Below are 19,833 nucleotides of genomic sequence, written 5' to 3'. Positions count from 1 at the left end.
GGAATATGTCAGTGAACCAAGGCAAGAATTCCTTCCTTCATAAAGTTTGCATTCTAGTGAGGGAGAGTCAGATTGTAAACTATGAACATAATGAATTAATAAATTATAATATATTAAGAGGTTATAAGTGGTATAAAAAAGTAAAACAAGGTAAAGGGAGTGGGGGAATGGGAGTGGGCAAGTTGTTTTATTAGATAAAGTGGTCAAAGTAGGCTTCATTTTGATAATTGATCAACGACTTGAAAGAGGTAAGGGGATTAACTGTGGTAAAGAATATTTTCCGTGGATTTGAATGACTCAAAATTCTAACATGTATCCACCAACATTTATTGAGGAGTGTGAGTTCATGGAGGGAGAGTAGGTGTATGTGTGAGTTGATGGAGGGAGAGTAGGACAGACAAGTAGAAATTAAAATGGGAAACACAGCTGCATAAATAATTGCAATACAATGTGTTTAGGCTTCGTATGTATAAATGTGTGTATATGAACGTATGTGTACACTCACTCATTCACTCACTAGTTTGCTGTGAAATGCAGTGCTGTGGGAGCACAGAGGAGGGCTGGCCTAGCTGGCAGCGTCAGGGAGTGAGGGCATCACAAAAGAAGGGGAATGACTGGGACCTTGAAGGGTGACTTCTATAATCTGAAAGGAGACAAGGCTTCAGGCTAATATACTGCATCTCTGTAATTTGGTTGATGAAAGTACTATATATTTCAAAGCATCAGTTGACCTAACATCTTTAATTTGCTCATTGAATGTGCTGGGGTTGTCATGATTCTTGAATGCTGCTTTGTTCCCTGTGTTTAAAGCAGCCTTGCTGATTGCCAGGATAGATACGACTTTTATAATCAGATATGTATTAGTATTAGTCAGCCCGTTTTGAGGGGGATTATTTTTTCATTCATAAAAAGGCATAATTTGTATTGTTAAATGTGGTGCTGCCTCCTTGAATATTTCCGTTTCCTGTACACTTAGTAAACTGCTGTTGGCACTTTACTTTTACTCTAGATGTAAAGAGAAAAAAAACACTCTTTACACATCCCGAGGTTCAATTTGATACGCAAGAAGAAAAAGGAAATATATTTAGACTGAGTAGCTCATGATAATGATGAAAAATTAGTATCATCAAGTCAGATATTTGAACTTACCAAGTGTGGTATGCAGAGCCTCTTACATATGGGATTTTTTATTTCTTCTGTTAATTTTATATTCTGAAAGTCTTTGGATTTTGAAGTTATGGGATATAATGAGGAAAGGTCTTTAATGAAAGTCCATGCACTGAATATATTTGGAAGAACAAACATTTGTTCTTTCTGCCAGTAACCTTCTGGTATCTTTTTAATATAAAACATTAATTTGGAATGCTGAGCTTGGAGGCCCCTGATGAATTGTAATGGACCACCAGTTTCACTTTAACTTGGAGAACATTCCCGTTAACGTTATGACTGCATAACACTGCCAGTTCTATATTATTAAAATTATCATTACCTTGCTCTCAAAATTGTATTGGAATAAAACTCTATGCTATACTTGATTAAACTTTAATTAGAGTTTTGCTTCTCTCAATACAGTACTCACCAGTGAGGGCATTGTATTCATCTCAGACTTCTCTCCATCCAAGCCACCCTCAGGCCCTGGGAAAAAAGTGTACATATCCAGCCCACACTCCAGCCCAGCTCACAGCAAGCTGGCTGCAGCCACAGGGGCCAAGAAGGCTCTTAATAAAGTGAAAATCTTAATCACTCAAGAGAAACCTAGGTAAGTTACAAGTGTAAAACTAACAGCAACATTCATTTATTTATTCACCATTTATGTAGTTATCAGCTGTTCATGAAAACATCATTTTTGGAGGATGTACTAGGATTAATTTTCTTCTTCATGTTACCCTTTCTTGTTTGTAATTTTGAATTTATAAGAGGAAAAATGTTTTTTGTTTCTTCCCCTAAGAAGAGATTTAGCATTAACGTGGCTCCTTTGTTTCCAGTAATGTGGTAAACATCCCCCTTTGATTTTGACACATGAAAAGTTTTGACTTCTGAAAATAAGAGATAAAGATTCTAAAATTCTGGCCACTGAACACATTAAAAATTGGGGGACAAAAGCTGGATTTTCATTTTAAATACATTTTCCTGACTTAAATGCTGTGTAATCTCATTAGCCAATAAAATATAGGTGTTTTTCTCATGCATGTAAAGATGTTTCCCATACTGGTTAAGGGCCAAGATTCTAAGGGAAGCTGTAGCTCTGTGACTCAAAGTATAATTTAATCTTGCTCAAATTTCACTCTCCCAATCTCTAAGATAGTGTTTGAAAGGATTTCTTAGGGTTGTAAGGATTAATAGGTGCAATAGCTTAAGTACTGAACATAGTGTCTGATACTCAATAAGCATTCTTTTGGTAAAGGCTAGCTATTATTGTTTATTTCAGAAATTTCAACTGAGTACAATTTTATTTCAAAGAACCAATTTTATGCATTAAAAATAGATTTCTGTCTTTTTCCTAGTGATATGGTAGTTCTTATATTTTTATTGCTTTGGTAGTTTTTTTGGCATTCTTTTTTTTTTTTTTCCCCCCGAGGTACATGGGCCTCTCACTGCTGTGGCCTCTCCCGTTGCGGAGCACAGGCTCCGGACGCGCAGGCTCAGCGGCCATGGCTCACGGGCCCAGCCGCTCCGCGGCATGTGGGATCTTCCCGGACCAGGGCACGAACCTGTGTCCCCTGCATCGGCAGGTGGACTCTCAACCACTGCGCCACCAGGGAAGCCCTGGCATTCATTTTTTAAAAGCTTTTATTTTTAATATGCTAAGATTATTCTATCTAGACTTTGTTGGTAATTACCTAAAAAATGTAAAATACAAATTGCTCTACAAATACATTCTGAATTTATATGTAAATATCATTTTTATATAGTAAACCATAGGCTGATTAAATTCACTAATTTATCCCTCACCCTGTGCTGAAATAATTTAAGATTACTCCTTAAATATCTTGAGAACTTTTTATTTACTTTGCATTGATTCTGTATCATAAATAATTATTTTTTGCCTGCATAGTTTTATAAGTTATGATTTATATACATTATATTTTCTGTCATGTGAATCATATGTTCATCTTGAGTACTGGGGAAATGCATTATTTATCCCTTCAAATAGAACTACTCTGGGTACTTTCACATACATTATTACATATAATCTTGCTACAATCCTGGGCAGTAGTACTGTGCCCACATTATAAATGAGGAAGCTGAGTCTCATATTGTTTTAAATATGCTACTTAAGCTCACCCAGCTAGGAAGTGCAGAGCCAGGATTTTTTTTTTTTAATTTTTTTAATTTTTTTTATTTTTTGAGCCAGGATTTTAATGCAATCCACATCCCTGTCTCTAGTCTTCTAATCTAAGTTTATTTTAAGTTTCAAAACCTTTTAATAAAATTGTTGTGTAAGAAAAAAGGTACGTAATTGTATGCCCATTCCTACTAAAATATATTAAATATAAATTTATTATAAAATAAAGTTGTGATTAAATATATACCACAATCACAACTTACTAAAATGAGTTTTGAGTCTCTCTAACAGTCTTTATAATCCTCATATCATTTCATCTCTTTTATTTACACAGAAGAAAATGCTGTGGTAAGTGAATAAAGTACCAAGCTTTGTTTCAAGAAAGCTTTAAGACAGCTGAAAAGAGAATGAAGGCGGAGTAGAGGAAGTGCCTTCCTCGCCCAAGCCGTGCAGATAGTGCAGTGACTCCTGATCCAGTTGCCTAGCCCTGACTGCCCTACGTGCTTTATGTTTTAGTCTTGAGGCTTCATTTCAGCAGTCTGTCTAGTACTTCTAATTACAAAATAAAAATAAAACTACTGTCTTAAGAATGCCATATAGTATTGTCACTGACCATCTCATACCACAGACTTACTACTTTACATTTTCACATATTCAGAAACATGTCTCTGTCCGACCTATACAGTATCATTGTCGTAATTTGGATTTTGGCACAAAGAAGAGATCTAATTTTTAGATGCTAGCCCATGTTGGTCATTTCAGGAAACAGTTGTACATTCTCATTGACAGTTATTATGTGGAAAGTACAAAATTCAGTCCTTTTTTAGCTTTTTCTGACATGAATAAGGTCTGACTCATTTTTTAAAATTGAATTATGGTTAATTTACAATGCTGTGTTAGTTTCTGGTGTACAGCAAAGTGATTCAGTTATATGTATTATATTACATGTTCTTTTTCAGATTCTTTTCCATTATAGTTTATTACAGGATATTGAATCTAGTTCCCTGTGCTACACAGTAGGACCTTGTTGTTTGTCTGTTTTATATATAGTAGTTTGTGTCTGCTAATCCCAAACGCTTAATTTACCCCTCCCCTGCCTCCTTCCCCCTTTGGTAACCATAAGTTTGTTTTCTGCTTCTCTCAGTCTGTTTCTGTTTCATGAATAAATTCATTTGTGAGTCTGACTCATTTCTTGGTGCCTGAAGTAAATGTTTACTTTTTTCAGTGCTGAATTCATAACCCTCAATGATTGCCTTCAGTTGGCATACCTGCCTTCCAAAAGGAATCACATGTTGCTACTCTATCCTCGAGAGATTTTAATCCTTGACCTTGAGGTGAATCAGACAGTGGGTGTGATTGCAATAGAACGAACAGGAGTTCCATTTCTGCAGGTACCTACAACTTATAAATTATATTACCAAAAGTTGTTTATGAATTATATAGAGAAAAACCATAATTTTGCAAAAGTCCTTGGTCTCACTTTCTCTTTTTTCTGTTTATTTAAAGATTAACAATGTTATTTTACATTTCTTATTTTTCTGCACTTTAGATTGGTTTGATTTAACCCTAGAAATTCTTCTGACTGATCTGGAGATATGTACTGAACTATTTAAGTTACATGGATAAAGACAGATTGTTTTAGGATTATTGATGGATATTTTAAATGTTCATTTAGTTTTAAAACTAGGGGATTATATGTGTATTTTTGTGTTTTGGGGGTTTTTCCGCCCATATTCTCTAGATATGAGTTTATGAATCTCACCGTATATACTTTTAAAATCTATTGTTTTTAAAAACAAATACATCATCTATTTAAAGGTAATACCCTGCTTTCAGCGTGATGGTTTATTTTGCCTACATGAAAATGGTTGTATAACCTTACGTGTTCGAAGATCTTACAATAGTATTTTCACCACTTCAAATGAAGAACCAGGTGAGTTTATATCTCACAATAATGTTAATTATATTTTTCTTCAGAATTATTTTATAAAGCTTCTTGTGGCAAATACTTACCAAAGCATGGAGTTAATAATAATCCTTGCCTTAAGAAAGTAGAATATGGTTATAACATGAGGCATAAAAAAACCCAAGCCCAAGATAATCTCTGAGTATTATAACAGTGCACCTCTTGTATGCTGCAAAGATAGTAATATTTTGTAATCCTTCCTTGATTATATCCGTGAGCTAAGTGGATGTTATCTTTTGTGATTATTTCTTTAGCACAAGTCCAACCTTGTATATACCTTTATTATTACACCCCTTTGACTTCTCTGCTTCAGGATTTCCATGGTAAAGTAATAGGTTAATAAGTCTCCAGGGCATTCAGTTGTCAGTTTCAATCTTATCCTGGAGAACAAAACTAATGTTTTTATGGAATGATGTACTATGTAAAGGTGAAAGTGACTTTCACATCTTTTATAAAGTATAATTATTTTCAGGCTTATTGTAGGCCACAGTAAATTATGTTGGGCTACAAGTGCACTGTTAATTATTTAATCATATATTACTGTTGATCCTTTTTCAAAGAATTTCCTTTATTTTAAAAATATTAAATAGACTATTTTGATAATTGTTATTTTGGAAATTAAACTTGGTGTAGATGGTCATTAAGTAAATTTTCTTTGTATCCTGAAGAAATTAGTAATTGTAAACAGGGAAGCCATTTTTGACAAACTCTGCATTAGTGAAGGGATGATATTCTTTTTGGTTGAGGTATTATTTAAATTAAAACAAGTAGCAGTGACATTGATATGGTTGCTCTCTAATATTTAAAAGAAAACTGTACTCTGTTAAGATCCAGATCCTGTCCAGGAGCTTACCTATGATTTACGAAGCCAGTGTGATGCAATCAGGGTGACAAAAACTGTCCGTCCCTTCAGTATGGTGTGTTGTCCTGTCAATGAGAATGCAGCTGCCCTCATAGTGAGTGATGGCAGGGTTATGATATGGGAACTGAAGTCTGCCATTTGTAATCGAAATTCACGGAACAGGTAAATGAACCAATAGGTTCTCTTTTTTGTTTTGCTTTGTTTCCCCCTTTCTTCAGATTACCAGAATCATATAAAAATAGCAGGACCTTTTTTCTGAAAAAAATATTTTTAAATTGATAATTAAGACTTCAGATTATTAGGAGATTATGTAAACCTGCTAGAGATATTTCACCTATGGGTTAGATTAATGAATACTGTAAAAATTGATAGAATACTATGATCTAAAATTAGTATTTTGAGTTACTAACATGTGAGGCAGGTTTTAAATATGTTTTAAATATGTAAGAACCATCTAATTATTATGTCTTTGCAGTAGTTCTGGCGTGTCACCTTTATATTCACCCGTGTCTTTCTGTGGAATTCCTGTAGGAGTGCTACAGAATAAACTCCCAGACCTCTCCTTAGATAACATGATTGGTAAACTGCTTTTTTTTTCTCTCACTTTTATGTTAGGTATACTTTTTGAAGGGCAAAATCAATAGTCAGTGGTTGCAGTTATTGTAAAGTCAAAGTTAATACTTCAGAAAACTAAAATGTAGACTTACTCTTTCCTAAATAAATCAGAGGGGTATAAAATATTTAAGCATAACAGTACCTGAAGTGGTATAGACTATTACTGCAGCGCTGGAATTAGAAAATGTTCATTCGTGAGGGACTCTGATCTAAATGAAAGAGATGGCATGAGGCATCTGGATGCTGCATATATGGCCCTTGCTGGGCAATACCATACCTCCTCCTCCATGCTCGCTGCTCCCTCAGCTCAGAATTGAACACACTCTTCCTCTCTCCCCCTTTCTGCTACTGCTTATTCAAAGTTCAGCTCAGGTGTTGCTTTCTTTAATCTCCCAAGCCTGATTTATGTGGTCCCTAATAGTCATCAGCTGATTGTAGTTGTGATTTTACTTGTCTGTCTCCCCACATCCCTACAGTAAATTATAAGCTTCACAAGGGTGGGACAGTGCTTGATTCAGCTTTGCATCCCCAGTGCTCGGCCCAGGGCCTTGCACATTCTAGATGTGTGATAAGTATTTACTGAAGGAATAAAGTAACTGGGCAGTATTAGAAAAAATCATCTTTACTTTTTGACTTACATTTTCTTATTTTCACGTTGGGAATTCTTACTTCAACAAATATTTATTTGCAGGTAATATATTTCTTCAAAGTTATTTATTATAGAACCACTATATATTCAAGGAAGAATGAGGATTGGTGGTTTCAAATATATACAACTAGAAATTGTAAATATGCCAAGCAGTGCTGACGTCTAATTCTTTGAAAATTGTGGCTAGTGGTTTATAAAGGATTTTCTTTATCACTATTTGTTCTCCCACAGTGTAATTGAAAATGGATATTATTTACTAGGTTCTTTTGTTTAAATGCTGTAAAGGTCCATGATATACTAGAAAGAGCATTAACTTATTAATCTTCTTAATCAGAGATGACATTTATTGAGTGCTTAATACTATGTTAAATACTGTGCCAAATTCTCTTAAGTATTAGCTCAACAACCCTACAAAGTAGGTATTATTATTATTATTATTTCCATTTTATGTATGTGGGAACTGAGACCCAGGGGGATTAAAAAACTTGCCCCAGACTACACAGCCAATAAGTGGAAGTGTGAACCTAGTCATCCCAGTCTGGAGTCTGCTCCTTGGCCGTGGCATCTAGTCCCGGCTGCTTCACCGTAATCTAAGCAAGACCTCTCCAGACCCTGGTATTCTCACAATTCCTGCCAGCTGTGGAATCCTTGTGCTCAGTGACGCTAACTTTTATACTTAAAATTCTTTTCACCTTCTAGACATAAATCCATATGAGGAAGTTTAGACAGATAATTGTTTTGCAAAATTTATTTTATTAGTTACACAGTTTTCCAAGTTAATTGACCTAGTCTGCACTTAATATAAAATATTAAAGTGAAAAGAATTATAAACACACATGCACAGAAGTAATCAGTAATACAAAGCCTGTAGGAGTTTGTAATTTTATGCTGTTTAGGTATCTAAGTGATATAACTTACATTTTTTAGGAGACAAAATGATACAGACTGTATAGCAGTTCTTGACAGTGTTGTTGATTTGAAAGTATTAAATAAATCTTTGTTACTTGAAAACATTTTAATTAAAACTTTTAATTAAACTTTTAATTTGAAATTCACTATGTACTTAGTGGTAATTGAAAGCAATTCAGTTAAATACAGAGGCCTGATTTATATTCATTGGGTAAAGGCTGCTGCTTAGTAAGGCCTAATCTGCCCTACTTTGTGAATCATCCGCCCTACTTTGTGAATCACCTCACATGGAAGATGCTTGAAGAGAAATATGGCAGTTTTCCTGAAGTGAACTCCAAGCTGCCAAGGGTGGGTAAACATGGTACCTACCTGTAGAACTTGCCATTCCTTTAGACCCCATCTTTGTTACTAAGATTGATACCAGGTGTATGGCTTATCCTAAGGGATCATTTATTTGGATTCAACTGATGGCCTTTTTTTTCTGTATATCTTATCGATTTTACAATAACATCATTACTAAAACAACTTTACAGCTTTAAAAGGTTTAGTTAGAACCCCGTCACCCACTTCTAGTAATTATTTTATTCTTCCCTTTCACAGTGTGTGTGTGTGTGTGTGTGTGTGTGTGTGTGTGTACGTACATATATATATACTCACATATTCCTGATATGTACTTTTGACACCTTTATCCCAGTATTCAGTAGTGCTTTAAAGGAAGAAAATTTTTATACCCTTATTGGTGAATGGTTTTGATTTTGTTACACACTTTGTATTCACATTTTGTGAATGGTTTTTATTTGAATCATCTTTTTAGTTTGAAATTTGATAACCTAAGTGCGAACGCTGTATCTAAAAATAATGCCACTTAAGACAACTGTCACTAGTGACGGTTTATATATTAGTAATTATAAGTATGTATTTAAATTTTATTTTACTTATTTATATAAAATATGTAATTATAAAGCTTAGATGTTGTAATTACATTGACACATTAAGATTTCTTATTAGAAATCTAAATGAGTTCTTTGAACCTGCTATTTGTGATTACCAATTTTATGTGCACTTTAAAGAGCATCAGATTGAAAAGTAACCCTTTAGAAAGGCAGTAAGACAGGAATGCTCTGTAATATCTCATGCTACAGAAACTGTTCTCTAACCCTAGTCCTCTTGATTTGCCTTGGGTGCCCTAATACCAGGAACTTTGGCTAAAATGGTGTTTCTTAGAAGACAAAGGTCCCTGAATTCTGGATAGCAATACTCTGGAGGAACCTGTCCTTTGAGATATTAGATGATGCAGTTTAAGTCCCATAGCCAAGTAAGACTCGGTGTATAGCTACAGGCACTAGAGTGCTACATTACACCTTCTAGACCTGAAGAGTATACTTGCACTGTGAAGTTCCTTTAGATTTTTAAGAACAGCGTATGTTACAGTTAACATATTTGTATTTTTTATTACAAATCAGGGCAAAGTGCAATTGCTGGGGAAGAACATCCCAAAGGCTCCATTCTGCAGGAAGTGCAACTCAAATTCCTGCTAACAGGTCTGCTTTCAGGACTGCCCTCACCACAGTTTGCTATCCGTATGTGCCCACCATTGACCACAAAAAATATCAAGATGTATCAGCCATTGCTTGCTGTTGGTGAGTATTGGACCTGTTCTTTTTTTAATTCTTAATGTCTATTTTACATTTTTAAGATATTTAAGTTTCCTGGTTACTAGAAAATCCTCTATTCTCCTTTAAAATGCTTTAAGAGGAGGAAGAGGCTAAATGAAATTGTATAAATACTCATCTTGAAATACTTTTTTTTCTGTTCTATTAATCTTTTTTAATCACAATGATAACTCATTCACCTGACACCAGATGACAGAGACCCTGACACCATGGGTACATCTCTAAAATGTCAGGAGGAAAGTCCCTGTGTAATGCTGAAACCAGACTCCTTGTCTTTTCTTGGAGCATCTCAAGCTCTTCCTGTGCATGTCATTTTGTTATTAGTTTTTGTTAACTAATAATATAGTCACACTTAATAGTTTAATAATAGCAAGGTTCTTCATGTGCTAAGAATTGTATGTTAAACCTGGTTTTATTGTATTTAAAGTGGCTCTTGTCTTTATAAACTAAAGATTTGCCTTTTGGGTTGAAATTGCATATTTTTATGTTGTAGATAAAAAAAATTGGTCTGGGTTTCAACTTGCTGTCACAGTAATTTCATGGTAATGGGATTAACCTGATTTTTTTTTACAGAGAGGACCAAATTTCTATTTGCTACTAAATACATAAGGTTAAAATTCATTTCTCTAAAATTTTGAACAATAATATATTTGTTTGAAATTGTCAGCATTTTTCTTAAGGTGCTATTGGTTTGACTTCTGGCTTTTTCCCGGAAGGTCTATAAACACGTGATTTTGATTCTTTTTTTTCCTAAAATGAAAACCCGACCTTATGGCCAGTGTGTCTCAACTTAATGGCTGACTTGTGAGCCCTAATGGCTCGTTTGAGTCTGTTTGGCACTACTCTTACTTTCCCATTTTTTCCATTATTATCTTTTGAAAGTGATTTGAATTTTAAGGTTCAGTGGTCTGCGTTTACAGGTGTCCAGATTTATATAAATGCAGATAGATGTTTAATTTTTATTTTAGAAACTATTGATTCATATTAAAATTCTCATTGAGGTTTCAATTGGGATTGGTCAGTGTACATAGTATGTACATCTCTGTACAATGTCAGTATACCTTCTCTTTCAATTTAGGAATTTATTAATTTCTTGGAGAAAATTACTTCTTGGCATAGCTAGATAACAAGAGCTGAGTCAGGCTCTGAGATTCTATTGTAGAGTAAGCTGTATTGTGCTGGTCTATAGTGAATAGCAAGTCATTTATTGAATTTAGTATAATAACAAAGTAAAAGCAAAAAATACAAGTGCCTAAAGTCTTGCAGAGTCATTAGGAAAGAGGAGCAGAGTTCAACCAGAATTACTTCTTCTTGGGCCCCTTAAGTATTAAATCATAGTTTCAACATCATCAAAATGTGCAGAATGTAGAAATCATTATTATGAACATCTGATAATTGAAAAGTTTTAGTAATTCTTTAGATATTTTCTCAGTACTAGAAGATACTGTAGAATAGGTGATAAAAGTAAGCAAGTGTAATACTGTATTTCTCTAGAATAGTTGTGCAAGAAATTTCTGAAGCTTTAATTCAGCAAGTTAGCTAAAATTGGAAATTGCCTAGCATTTTTACATTTATTATTATTATATTATTATTATTTCTACATTCTATTGCTTTGTATGAATCCATTAATTCTTTTAAGTCATGTGCAGTGAGAAAGTGATTGTGCAACCACTTACATTGTTCACTTTTCTTGCTTGACTTATAAAAACATGTTAAGGGCTGAAACATTACTTTCTCAAGAAAGTGTTACTTTCTCAAGTGGCCATGTCCCTTCTAATTAAAATTTAGACATATTACCTGAGACCACAAAAAGCTTAAGGCATAATAACTACAAATCATAATTACAGTGATAATAGAAACAGTAATAATCATGTACTTACTTTGTGCCGAGTGTTGTACTAAGTGTTTTACGTATGTTTCTCATTTAATCTCCAACAAATAGATTTTCCATTATTCCCATGTTAAAGGGATACTAACACAAATTTAGTGTGGGCAAGTAATTTGCAAAAGTGTAGGGCAGAGCCAGGGCTTAAACTCAGGCTTCTTTAGCTGTAAAATCCACAGTGAGCCACTGTACTTTGCTTTACTTTATGATGTATTTAATGTTGAAGACAGAACAAAACCAAAATCTTTGTAAAGAAAACTAGAGAAATCTGGTTAATGAGTTCTGCTAGGTTGCCTTTTTGAGGATCAGTTATAATAAACATTCAAAAAGCTTAAGAAGGTGCACCTTCAGATTTTGTGTATATTGAATTAGGTTGTGAAGTCTTTGAAAATCTGTCCCTGGATTTAGGTAAGATTACAGAGCATGTGAGATTAAGCCCCCCCCCCTTTTTTTTTGAGGGATGTGGGCCTCTCACTGTTGTGGCCTCTCCCGTTGCGGAGCACAGGCTCCGGACGCGCAGGCTCAGCGGCCATGGCTCACGGGCCCAGCCGCTCCGCGGCATGTGGGATCTTCCCGGACCGGGGCACGAACCCGTGTCCCCTGCATCGGCAGGCGGACTGTCAACCACTGCGCCACCAGGGAAGCCCTAAGCCCATTTTTGATGAGAGGGAAGACAGAGAAGTTTACTCTTTCTTCACACCTAGCTTGGGTTCCTTTTATAAAATATAGATGTTGTAAAATAATTGAAATCTTGAGAAAAGACTTTTGTTAGATTTGGAACTTCCACTAGATTAATTCTCCTCTATTATGTTATTTTAATAGGTACAAGTAACGGTTCTGTCCTGGTGTACCATCTCACCAGTGGGCTGCTGCACAAGGAGTTAAGCATCCACTCGTGTGAAGTCAAGTGAGTCTGTCATTGGGATATTGAGATTATAAACATATGTAATACCAGAAAAAAGTTCTTGTGGACTTTTCTACACTGGATACTCTGCAGTGGTGATTATTTGACTGAAAACTTTGAGTAATGCATATTCATGTCCAACTAATGGCTATGTTCATTAAGGATGATTACTAATTGTTTACTTTGTAGAGAACATTATGCAGTGGAGAATTTTTTTCTCACTTTATTTCTGCATCTTATTTATTTCTCCTAAGGCCAAGGCTATTTTCTCACTGGATATCACTCTGTTCCCTTGTTCCGGTTTATATAGTTTGTTTTCCTTTTCTGTAAAGATCCCTCAGTAGGACTGCTCGTGAAAATTTTGAATAAGGTCATTTTAATTGTTAATCTCATTTATTCTTTCATTTTGAGATGTGATCTGTTTTATGAGTTCTCTGTATGCAGAGGTATCTGAGGGAAGGCTAACAGAACAGAAGGATGACTCTTGCTTTCTGTTTTAAAGTACATACATGCCACTCCAACAAAAATTTTTTTTAAAAAGATAAAGTACATATATACCTGCTCCATAGCATTATCTTGCTGATCACATGACTATATTCCTTTCTTTGCCCTGGCAATGACGGATTGTAAAGTTACACATATATAATATATATTTATTAATCTTCCAGTATTTTTTGATGATGTTGGAACAGATGTATCCGAAAGGCCATTTCTCACTTCTCATTATATTATAGTTGTAGTTCTCATGTGTACGTTAAAATTCTTAGTGAACCCTTAGTGCTCACATTATTCGGAATAAATGCGTTTTCTAAATGGGGAAGGGTCAACCCTTGAAGTATCACAACTTCTGATTGTGATGGAAGTTTCTGAAGAGTTTATGTTGCCTTATTCTTTCAAGTGCATGATTTTTTGGTACAGCCTGAGTGACTGTTTATCGCCACCTTATGCTATGCCCCTACAGTATCTCCCTAAATACATCTACATGGAGGAGTAATGTCTTCAAAAGTGTTAGGCTTTTGGGGTGCAGAGACACAGTAACTGCTTGGGTCCTTCCAGGCTGTTGTTCATCTTTTCTCTCTCCTTCCAGTAGGCCCTGCTGCCACTGATACCTTCTCTCTTCCTTTCTTTCCTGTCTGCGTTTCTTCTCTTGACATTTCCTTTCACCCCTGGCTTTTGTGTGCAGTGTTCCCTTTTATGGCAAACACCAATCAATCAAAACTCACCATTTAATCAGTATTTGCCCTAAGGATTATGTTAAGTGTTAATACTTTTCAGGCATTGTTTCATTGAATCCTCACTACAACTCTATGCAGTAGAAACACTATTATTATTCCCAATTTACAGAAGAAGAACTGAGTATTGTGGAGTCACGAAAAGGTACATGGAATTCAGTCCAGGCGTTTCAGGCTTCAGAACTGAGCTCTTAGGATACATGTGCTACATCTCCAGCTAAAAAATTCACATAGATTAGTTGGAAACATTTTGGCAATAAGATAAAAATGTTGACTAAGCCGGGATTAATACCAGGAATTTGGTACATGCTTCTGGAAAATCAAGCACATTGTCATTTTTTTAGGAACACTGAAATCTTATTTATTTATTTATTTGTTTATTTATTTATTTATATTGAGGTACAGTTGAGATATAACATATTAGTTTCAGATGTACAGTGTAATAATTCAATACTTGTATATGTTGTGAAATGATCACCACAGTAGGTAATCTTTAATAAAGACAAGATAGCTAGTTAATCAGTGAGCTATTTGCTGTAAGTAAGATTGTTGTCCTGGATTGTTCAGGTCATAGATGTCACTAAATACATGACTTACACATGTTATGATAATATTTGTTATTGACACCAAAATTATTTATAATGTGTTACTTGGGGTACCAAATAACTCTAAGGGGTATGCTACTCAGTCAGGCTAGTGTTGTGAACAATCACGCAAGTATGCTCCGTTTTTTTCTTAAATATAAATTTTCCCTCTTAATTGCCATTTTGAAGATAATTCACATTTTACATCCAGAGATGGTGCCCAAGAGGATGCTAAAATACTGCTGTCTTTGTGTTTCAATTAATGCAATTATAGTATTACAATTAAAAGCCATTATGAAAATTTCACAGATGTGCTATAAAAATTGCTGAACTTATTAGCAGTAAACCCAATATGTTCTAGATACTCATATGCAAATTAAAGGCCAACTTTAGAAAGTTGTTTTTCTACTTAGTACTAAAAGTGTTTTTAAAAACCACTTCATCTTAAGTACTTCAGTCTTTAGCATACATATGGCCTGGTACTGCCTAACTACAGATAGTTGCATCTATGCGTTTTCTGAAAGCTATGATGTTTTAACCAGTTATGCTTTACAAATATGAAATATATATTGAGCCTCTTCTGTATGCCTGTAAACAGACAAAACCTGGGAAGCTTATAATCCAGTGGAAGATACCTAGAAGTAAATAATGTAGAGTGGTACATATAGGTTTTCTTAGATTATTAGAGTTCTTATATTATTAGCTGGTGTCTTTGTCCAATAGGCTAAAATTACAGTAGTATAGTCCAATACTATTTTCAATGTCAGAAATTGTTAAAACAGTAGTTTATATGGGTATCAAAACACTGATTGACTCAGTATTGCTTTGAGCACATTGAGTGATTTGTGGAAAGTAAAATGATCTCTATTTTGTCTGTCTGTACATTTGCAGAAGTTAGTTTCATATAACAGTAGGACTTCAAGACCTTTCAGAAAGCGTTTGCTCCCCCCAGCCACCCAGTGTTGAGAAGCAGCTAAGGTAGCATCCCCAATGCAGGTGAACAGGCCCAACTTGGGAATCTATAGGAGTTAGAACACTGAATCTCTGTTGGTAGATTCTAAGGTTACAATTGTTCAGTAGCAAGGAATGCTACAAAACAAACTTAGACTGAGTCAGAAAATGAGCTGCTGTTCTTAAGAGTTTTTATAGAGCTCAGTGTGTGGTTAAACCTAGACAATGGTTTTCTAATCCTGGGAGTAGTGTTGTGCTCAGCTGTGTTTGACAAGAGTTTTCATTCTTTTCTTTTGAGAAATAATCCCCTCCTTATCTAATACACTTTGAAGTCCAACTCGATTTTTATTTTCTTTAGTTGATCAGTAGGAGTCAGATGTACAGGCTGCTGCTGGAATCTGCTCAAAGGCAGCACACTTGTGGTGCTTGATTATAAATAAGCAGCCACCCATGTTCTGCTATATCCTGAACACTGGGACATCCTGTAAACTGGGGGGAAAGCACTTCTCTGAATATGTACGGCACTTAGAAACATGTATGATAATATAGCCTCAAATAAATGTCATATTAATATAATTCCTTAATTAACTTGTATAATAAAATTTAGGTCATAGAAAAAACTTATTTTTCAAATAAATTTTTCAGACAAAAAAAGAATATTAGATTAATCTTTGTTTAATTTCTCATTATAGGGGTATTGAATGGACGAGTTTAACTGGTTTTCTTTCTTTTTCTACCTCAACACCAAACAACATGGGATTAGTGAGGAACGAACTTCAGCTGGTTGATCTTCCAACAGGTTTGTGTATTTAGACTATTACGATATTTAAAATGGTACCATCATATTGATCAAAGATGTTGCTATTTATAAAACATGTTCCAAAGTACTTTCTTTCACCTTGGAATTTTTTCTCATTTATATATTCATTTTTATATATTCTATGTTTATGTATTCATTTTTTGGTTGTTCTATAATAATTGCCTTAGAAAAGACTCATCATTGTATGCAAATTATGTTAACACAAGGGCATGGTAAATGGAGTACCATTAGCCTGAATGGACAGATTCATAAATATGGTATCAGTTGTACTTTCAAGTACATTGTTGTAGATAACCAGAAGTACAGTTTTAAAATCAATCTTTGTAGTTACACCTTATTAGATTCTCTTTTAAAAATTTTGGCCTTTGCGTGAAACCCTTAAAAATCTTATAAATAAGGATTCTTTTTAAATGCTTAAATTTAAAACTTTTGATAATCTCTGGCTGGCTAAATAGGAAAACTTAATTTCGGAGTTTAAAGACTTTACAATAGGAAATATTCCAGTAATTGGAATATTGTTAAAATTGTTAAAAACCTATAGCCCAGTGAGTTTCAAAATAAGAACTTGAAAATAGAGTAAGGTGAAGGTTTTATATTATTTTGTATATAGCACATGGAATGATTTCAAATAGTTTTTTTTTTTTTTTTTACAAAATTGTGGGGAGTTTTTTTTTAAATGGCTTAGCAATATGAATATATGTAGATAGTTTTAACCAATAAGTTACCTGTGTGTATAATAAATCATATATATGGTTGCTTCCTTGTATTCTCAATATATATTTCTAATTTATAGTTGTTCCTACTTATTAGAGTATGTTACTAAACCTCAAAGAATTAGCCCCACTTTAGTCCAGTGTTGCTCTAGTCTAAATGGAAATGACCTGCCTGGTGACTCCTATCCCTACATTCCTGAGTTGCCAATAAACTGGCACTGGTCACTGTAGTTACATGGTAGCCCAGGGATGAAATGCTGTTCTGTAGTATCATTCACTAAAAAAATGCCTGTTCAGTTTTTTCCGATCAGCTCAGGTCTCGGACTGTTAGATAACTTAAAATCTGTCTTTCACAGATTTATTTTTGAGGAACAAATTTCTAAGTAATAGTTACTGACTTTTTAGGTGGGACATTTAAATTCATAGATTATAGACTTTTACAGCCTTGTCTTCTAAGGAGGGCAGCCGACTAGCAGAGCCAGGAAAGGATGTAGGGTGTTTGGCGAATAATAATAGTGAGATTCTGTTTGATGGCATTGAAGAGCAGGGAGCCATATAGGCATCCACTTGTCTTTGAATTGAGTATGTTCTCTCTTTTGTTTAATGTAAGAGAAATCTAGGAAAAGATATTAAAATATATTTGTTCAGGGACTTCCCTGGTGGCACAGTGGTTAAGAATCCACCTACTAATGCAGGGGAAACGGGTTTGATCCCTGGTCTGGGAAGATCTCACATGCCGTGGAGCAACTAAGCTCTTGAGCCACAACTACTGAGCCTGCGTGCCACAACTACTGAGCCTGCGTGCCACGATTACTGAGACCACGTGCCGCAACTGCTGAAGCCTGCACGCTCTAGGGCCTGTGTGCCACAACTACTGAGCCTGTGCGCCTAGAGCCCATGCTCTGCAACAAGAGAAGCCACCACAATGAGAGCCCACACACCACAATGAAGAGTAGCCCCCGCTCGTCACAACTAGAGGAAGCCCACGCGCAGCAACAAGGACCTAATGCAGCCAAAAAATATGTATATTTTTTCAAACATAAAGTAGAACTTGCATTTTTTAAGTTATGGAAAACCATTTAGCTTCTTTGGCTATTAACTAATTCTTAATATTCCCCAGTTTCAGTTTATAGAGACCTTTTGATAGGAACATGTCTAAATATTGTAGTTGAGTATTTTGCACATGGGACAAGAAATCTTAAATACCTGTTCAAAGAGTGTTTTCTCCACTAATTAGTATTTGTAAACATGAAAATATTTCTATTACCTTGAATGTACCAGTAGTTTTTACAGTAAGCAGTTGCTTTACCATAGATGCATTAAAACTTTAGAAATTGGTATTTCTAAATTTCTAAGATTAAATTATTTGAAAGAAACCACAGAAGGACTTCAAGAAATTCTATAAAAAAAGAAAATATCTTTTTATAAAGTAGATATTTGAATGTAAGTAATATACTGTTGGTCTTTAACTTGTAATAGTTTTGAATACTTGAGAATACTTTTGAATTTAGATTATTAGAAACAGCTTAGAAGCAAATGGGAGAGGGAACAGGAATAGAGGGTAGCACTGATCAAATTACATTGGTACAGCTTTTAGTTTCTTACATGTTTTATGTGCTTTTTTACCTTTTAATATTTGCATTTAAAGGTAGGAGCATTGCTTTTCGTGGTGAACGAGGTAATGATGAATCGCCCATCGAAATGATTAAAGTATCTCATTTGAAGTAAGTGTCATCCTAAAAAAAAATTCTCTGGTCTTCTCACAAGGTAATCTCAAGGATTTTTTTATCTTTAAGAAAGTGAGAGTATGCATGCATGCATATAGAATTTCTTAGTGATAGCAAACTGTGATGTGCAGCCATATCAAAGAAAATATTTTAATCGCAAAATTAAGTTGCTGTTGCTTTTAATTCTCCACTTCTGAATAGACAAGGTAACTTATCTGAACCTTAACATTTCATTAGATTGGTAAGACCAGTAACCCCATTGTGTTCCACTATAGCTATGTTGATATAAATGCCTGTCACTCACTAAGAAATGTTATTTGTTATCTGGTGAAATTCTTATTTCAACTTCCACCTCAGTTTGGGTTTACTGAGTAAAAGAATTCATTTTCCTTATTTGTAATTTAGATCTAATTCCAGTAAGTTTCTGAGTTTTTTGTTCCAAGGGAAAATAAATGTAAAGCAGGATTATTGACAACAGAGACTGAATGAAAACTAATCAAAAGAACAAAGAAAGAAGGAGTAAGCACTCTGAAATTGTTTTTAAAATTGCTTTAGCTTTTCGAGGATCTTTGCATTTCCATATAAACTTTAGACTCAACTTACCAGTTTTACCACAAAGCTTCCTAGAATTTTGATTTTCATTGCATTGCATCCATGGATCAACGTGGGGAGGAATTGACGTCTACCGAGTTTTGTGATTCGTGAACGTGGTGTATCTCTCCACTTATTTAGTTCTTTAATTTCTTTCAATAATATTGTGTAGTTTCCAGCTTATAGGTCTTACACATCATTTGTGAATTATTTTTTGCTTTTTCTTTGATGCTATTATAAATGGTGTTTTTTCTTTCGATTTTCAATTATTATTTATATACTGAAATAGTTAATTTTTTACTGAGGTAATATTTATTTATAACATTATGTAATTTTCATGTGTACAACACTGTATTTATACTTCTGTGTACCCTACAGCATGCTCACCACCAAAAATTTATTTTCCATCGGTCACCATACATTTGATCTCCTTTACCCATTTTGCCCTCTTTCCTGCCTCTTTCCC

General features: G+C 34.6%; 1 protein-coding gene across 1 annotated transcript in view; it reads left to right on the top strand.

Moving 5' to 3' along the window:
* The window catches only part of WDR11 (WD repeat domain 11), a 60,594-nt gene that overhangs the window by 9,562 nt on the left and 31,199 nt on the right, over window positions 1-19,833 (top strand). Inside the window, exons 5-13 of the mRNA XM_007469563.1 lie at window positions 1,573-1,759; window positions 4,512-4,677; window positions 5,105-5,219; window positions 6,081-6,276; window positions 6,590-6,693; window positions 9,751-9,927; window positions 12,668-12,752; window positions 16,209-16,315; window positions 18,698-18,773. Of these exons, the coding sequence (XP_007469625.1) occupies window positions 1,573-1,759; window positions 4,512-4,677; window positions 5,105-5,219; window positions 6,081-6,276; window positions 6,590-6,693; window positions 9,751-9,927; window positions 12,668-12,752; window positions 16,209-16,315; window positions 18,698-18,773 (1,213 nt within the window). The remainder of the gene's footprint in view (window positions 1-1,572; window positions 1,760-4,511; window positions 4,678-5,104; window positions 5,220-6,080; window positions 6,277-6,589; window positions 6,694-9,750; window positions 9,928-12,667; window positions 12,753-16,208; window positions 16,316-18,697; window positions 18,774-19,833) is intronic.

This window comes from Lipotes vexillifer, unplaced genomic scaffold (assembly GCF_000442215.2).
Source record: "Lipotes vexillifer unplaced genomic scaffold, Lipotes_vexillifer_v1.1 scaffold240, whole genome shotgun sequence".
Classification (NCBI taxonomy): domain Eukaryota; kingdom Metazoa; phylum Chordata; class Mammalia; order Artiodactyla; family Lipotidae; genus Lipotes; species Lipotes vexillifer.
Note: the sequence above shows the minus strand (reverse complement) of the source record. Positions and strands in the feature narration are given on the sequence as shown.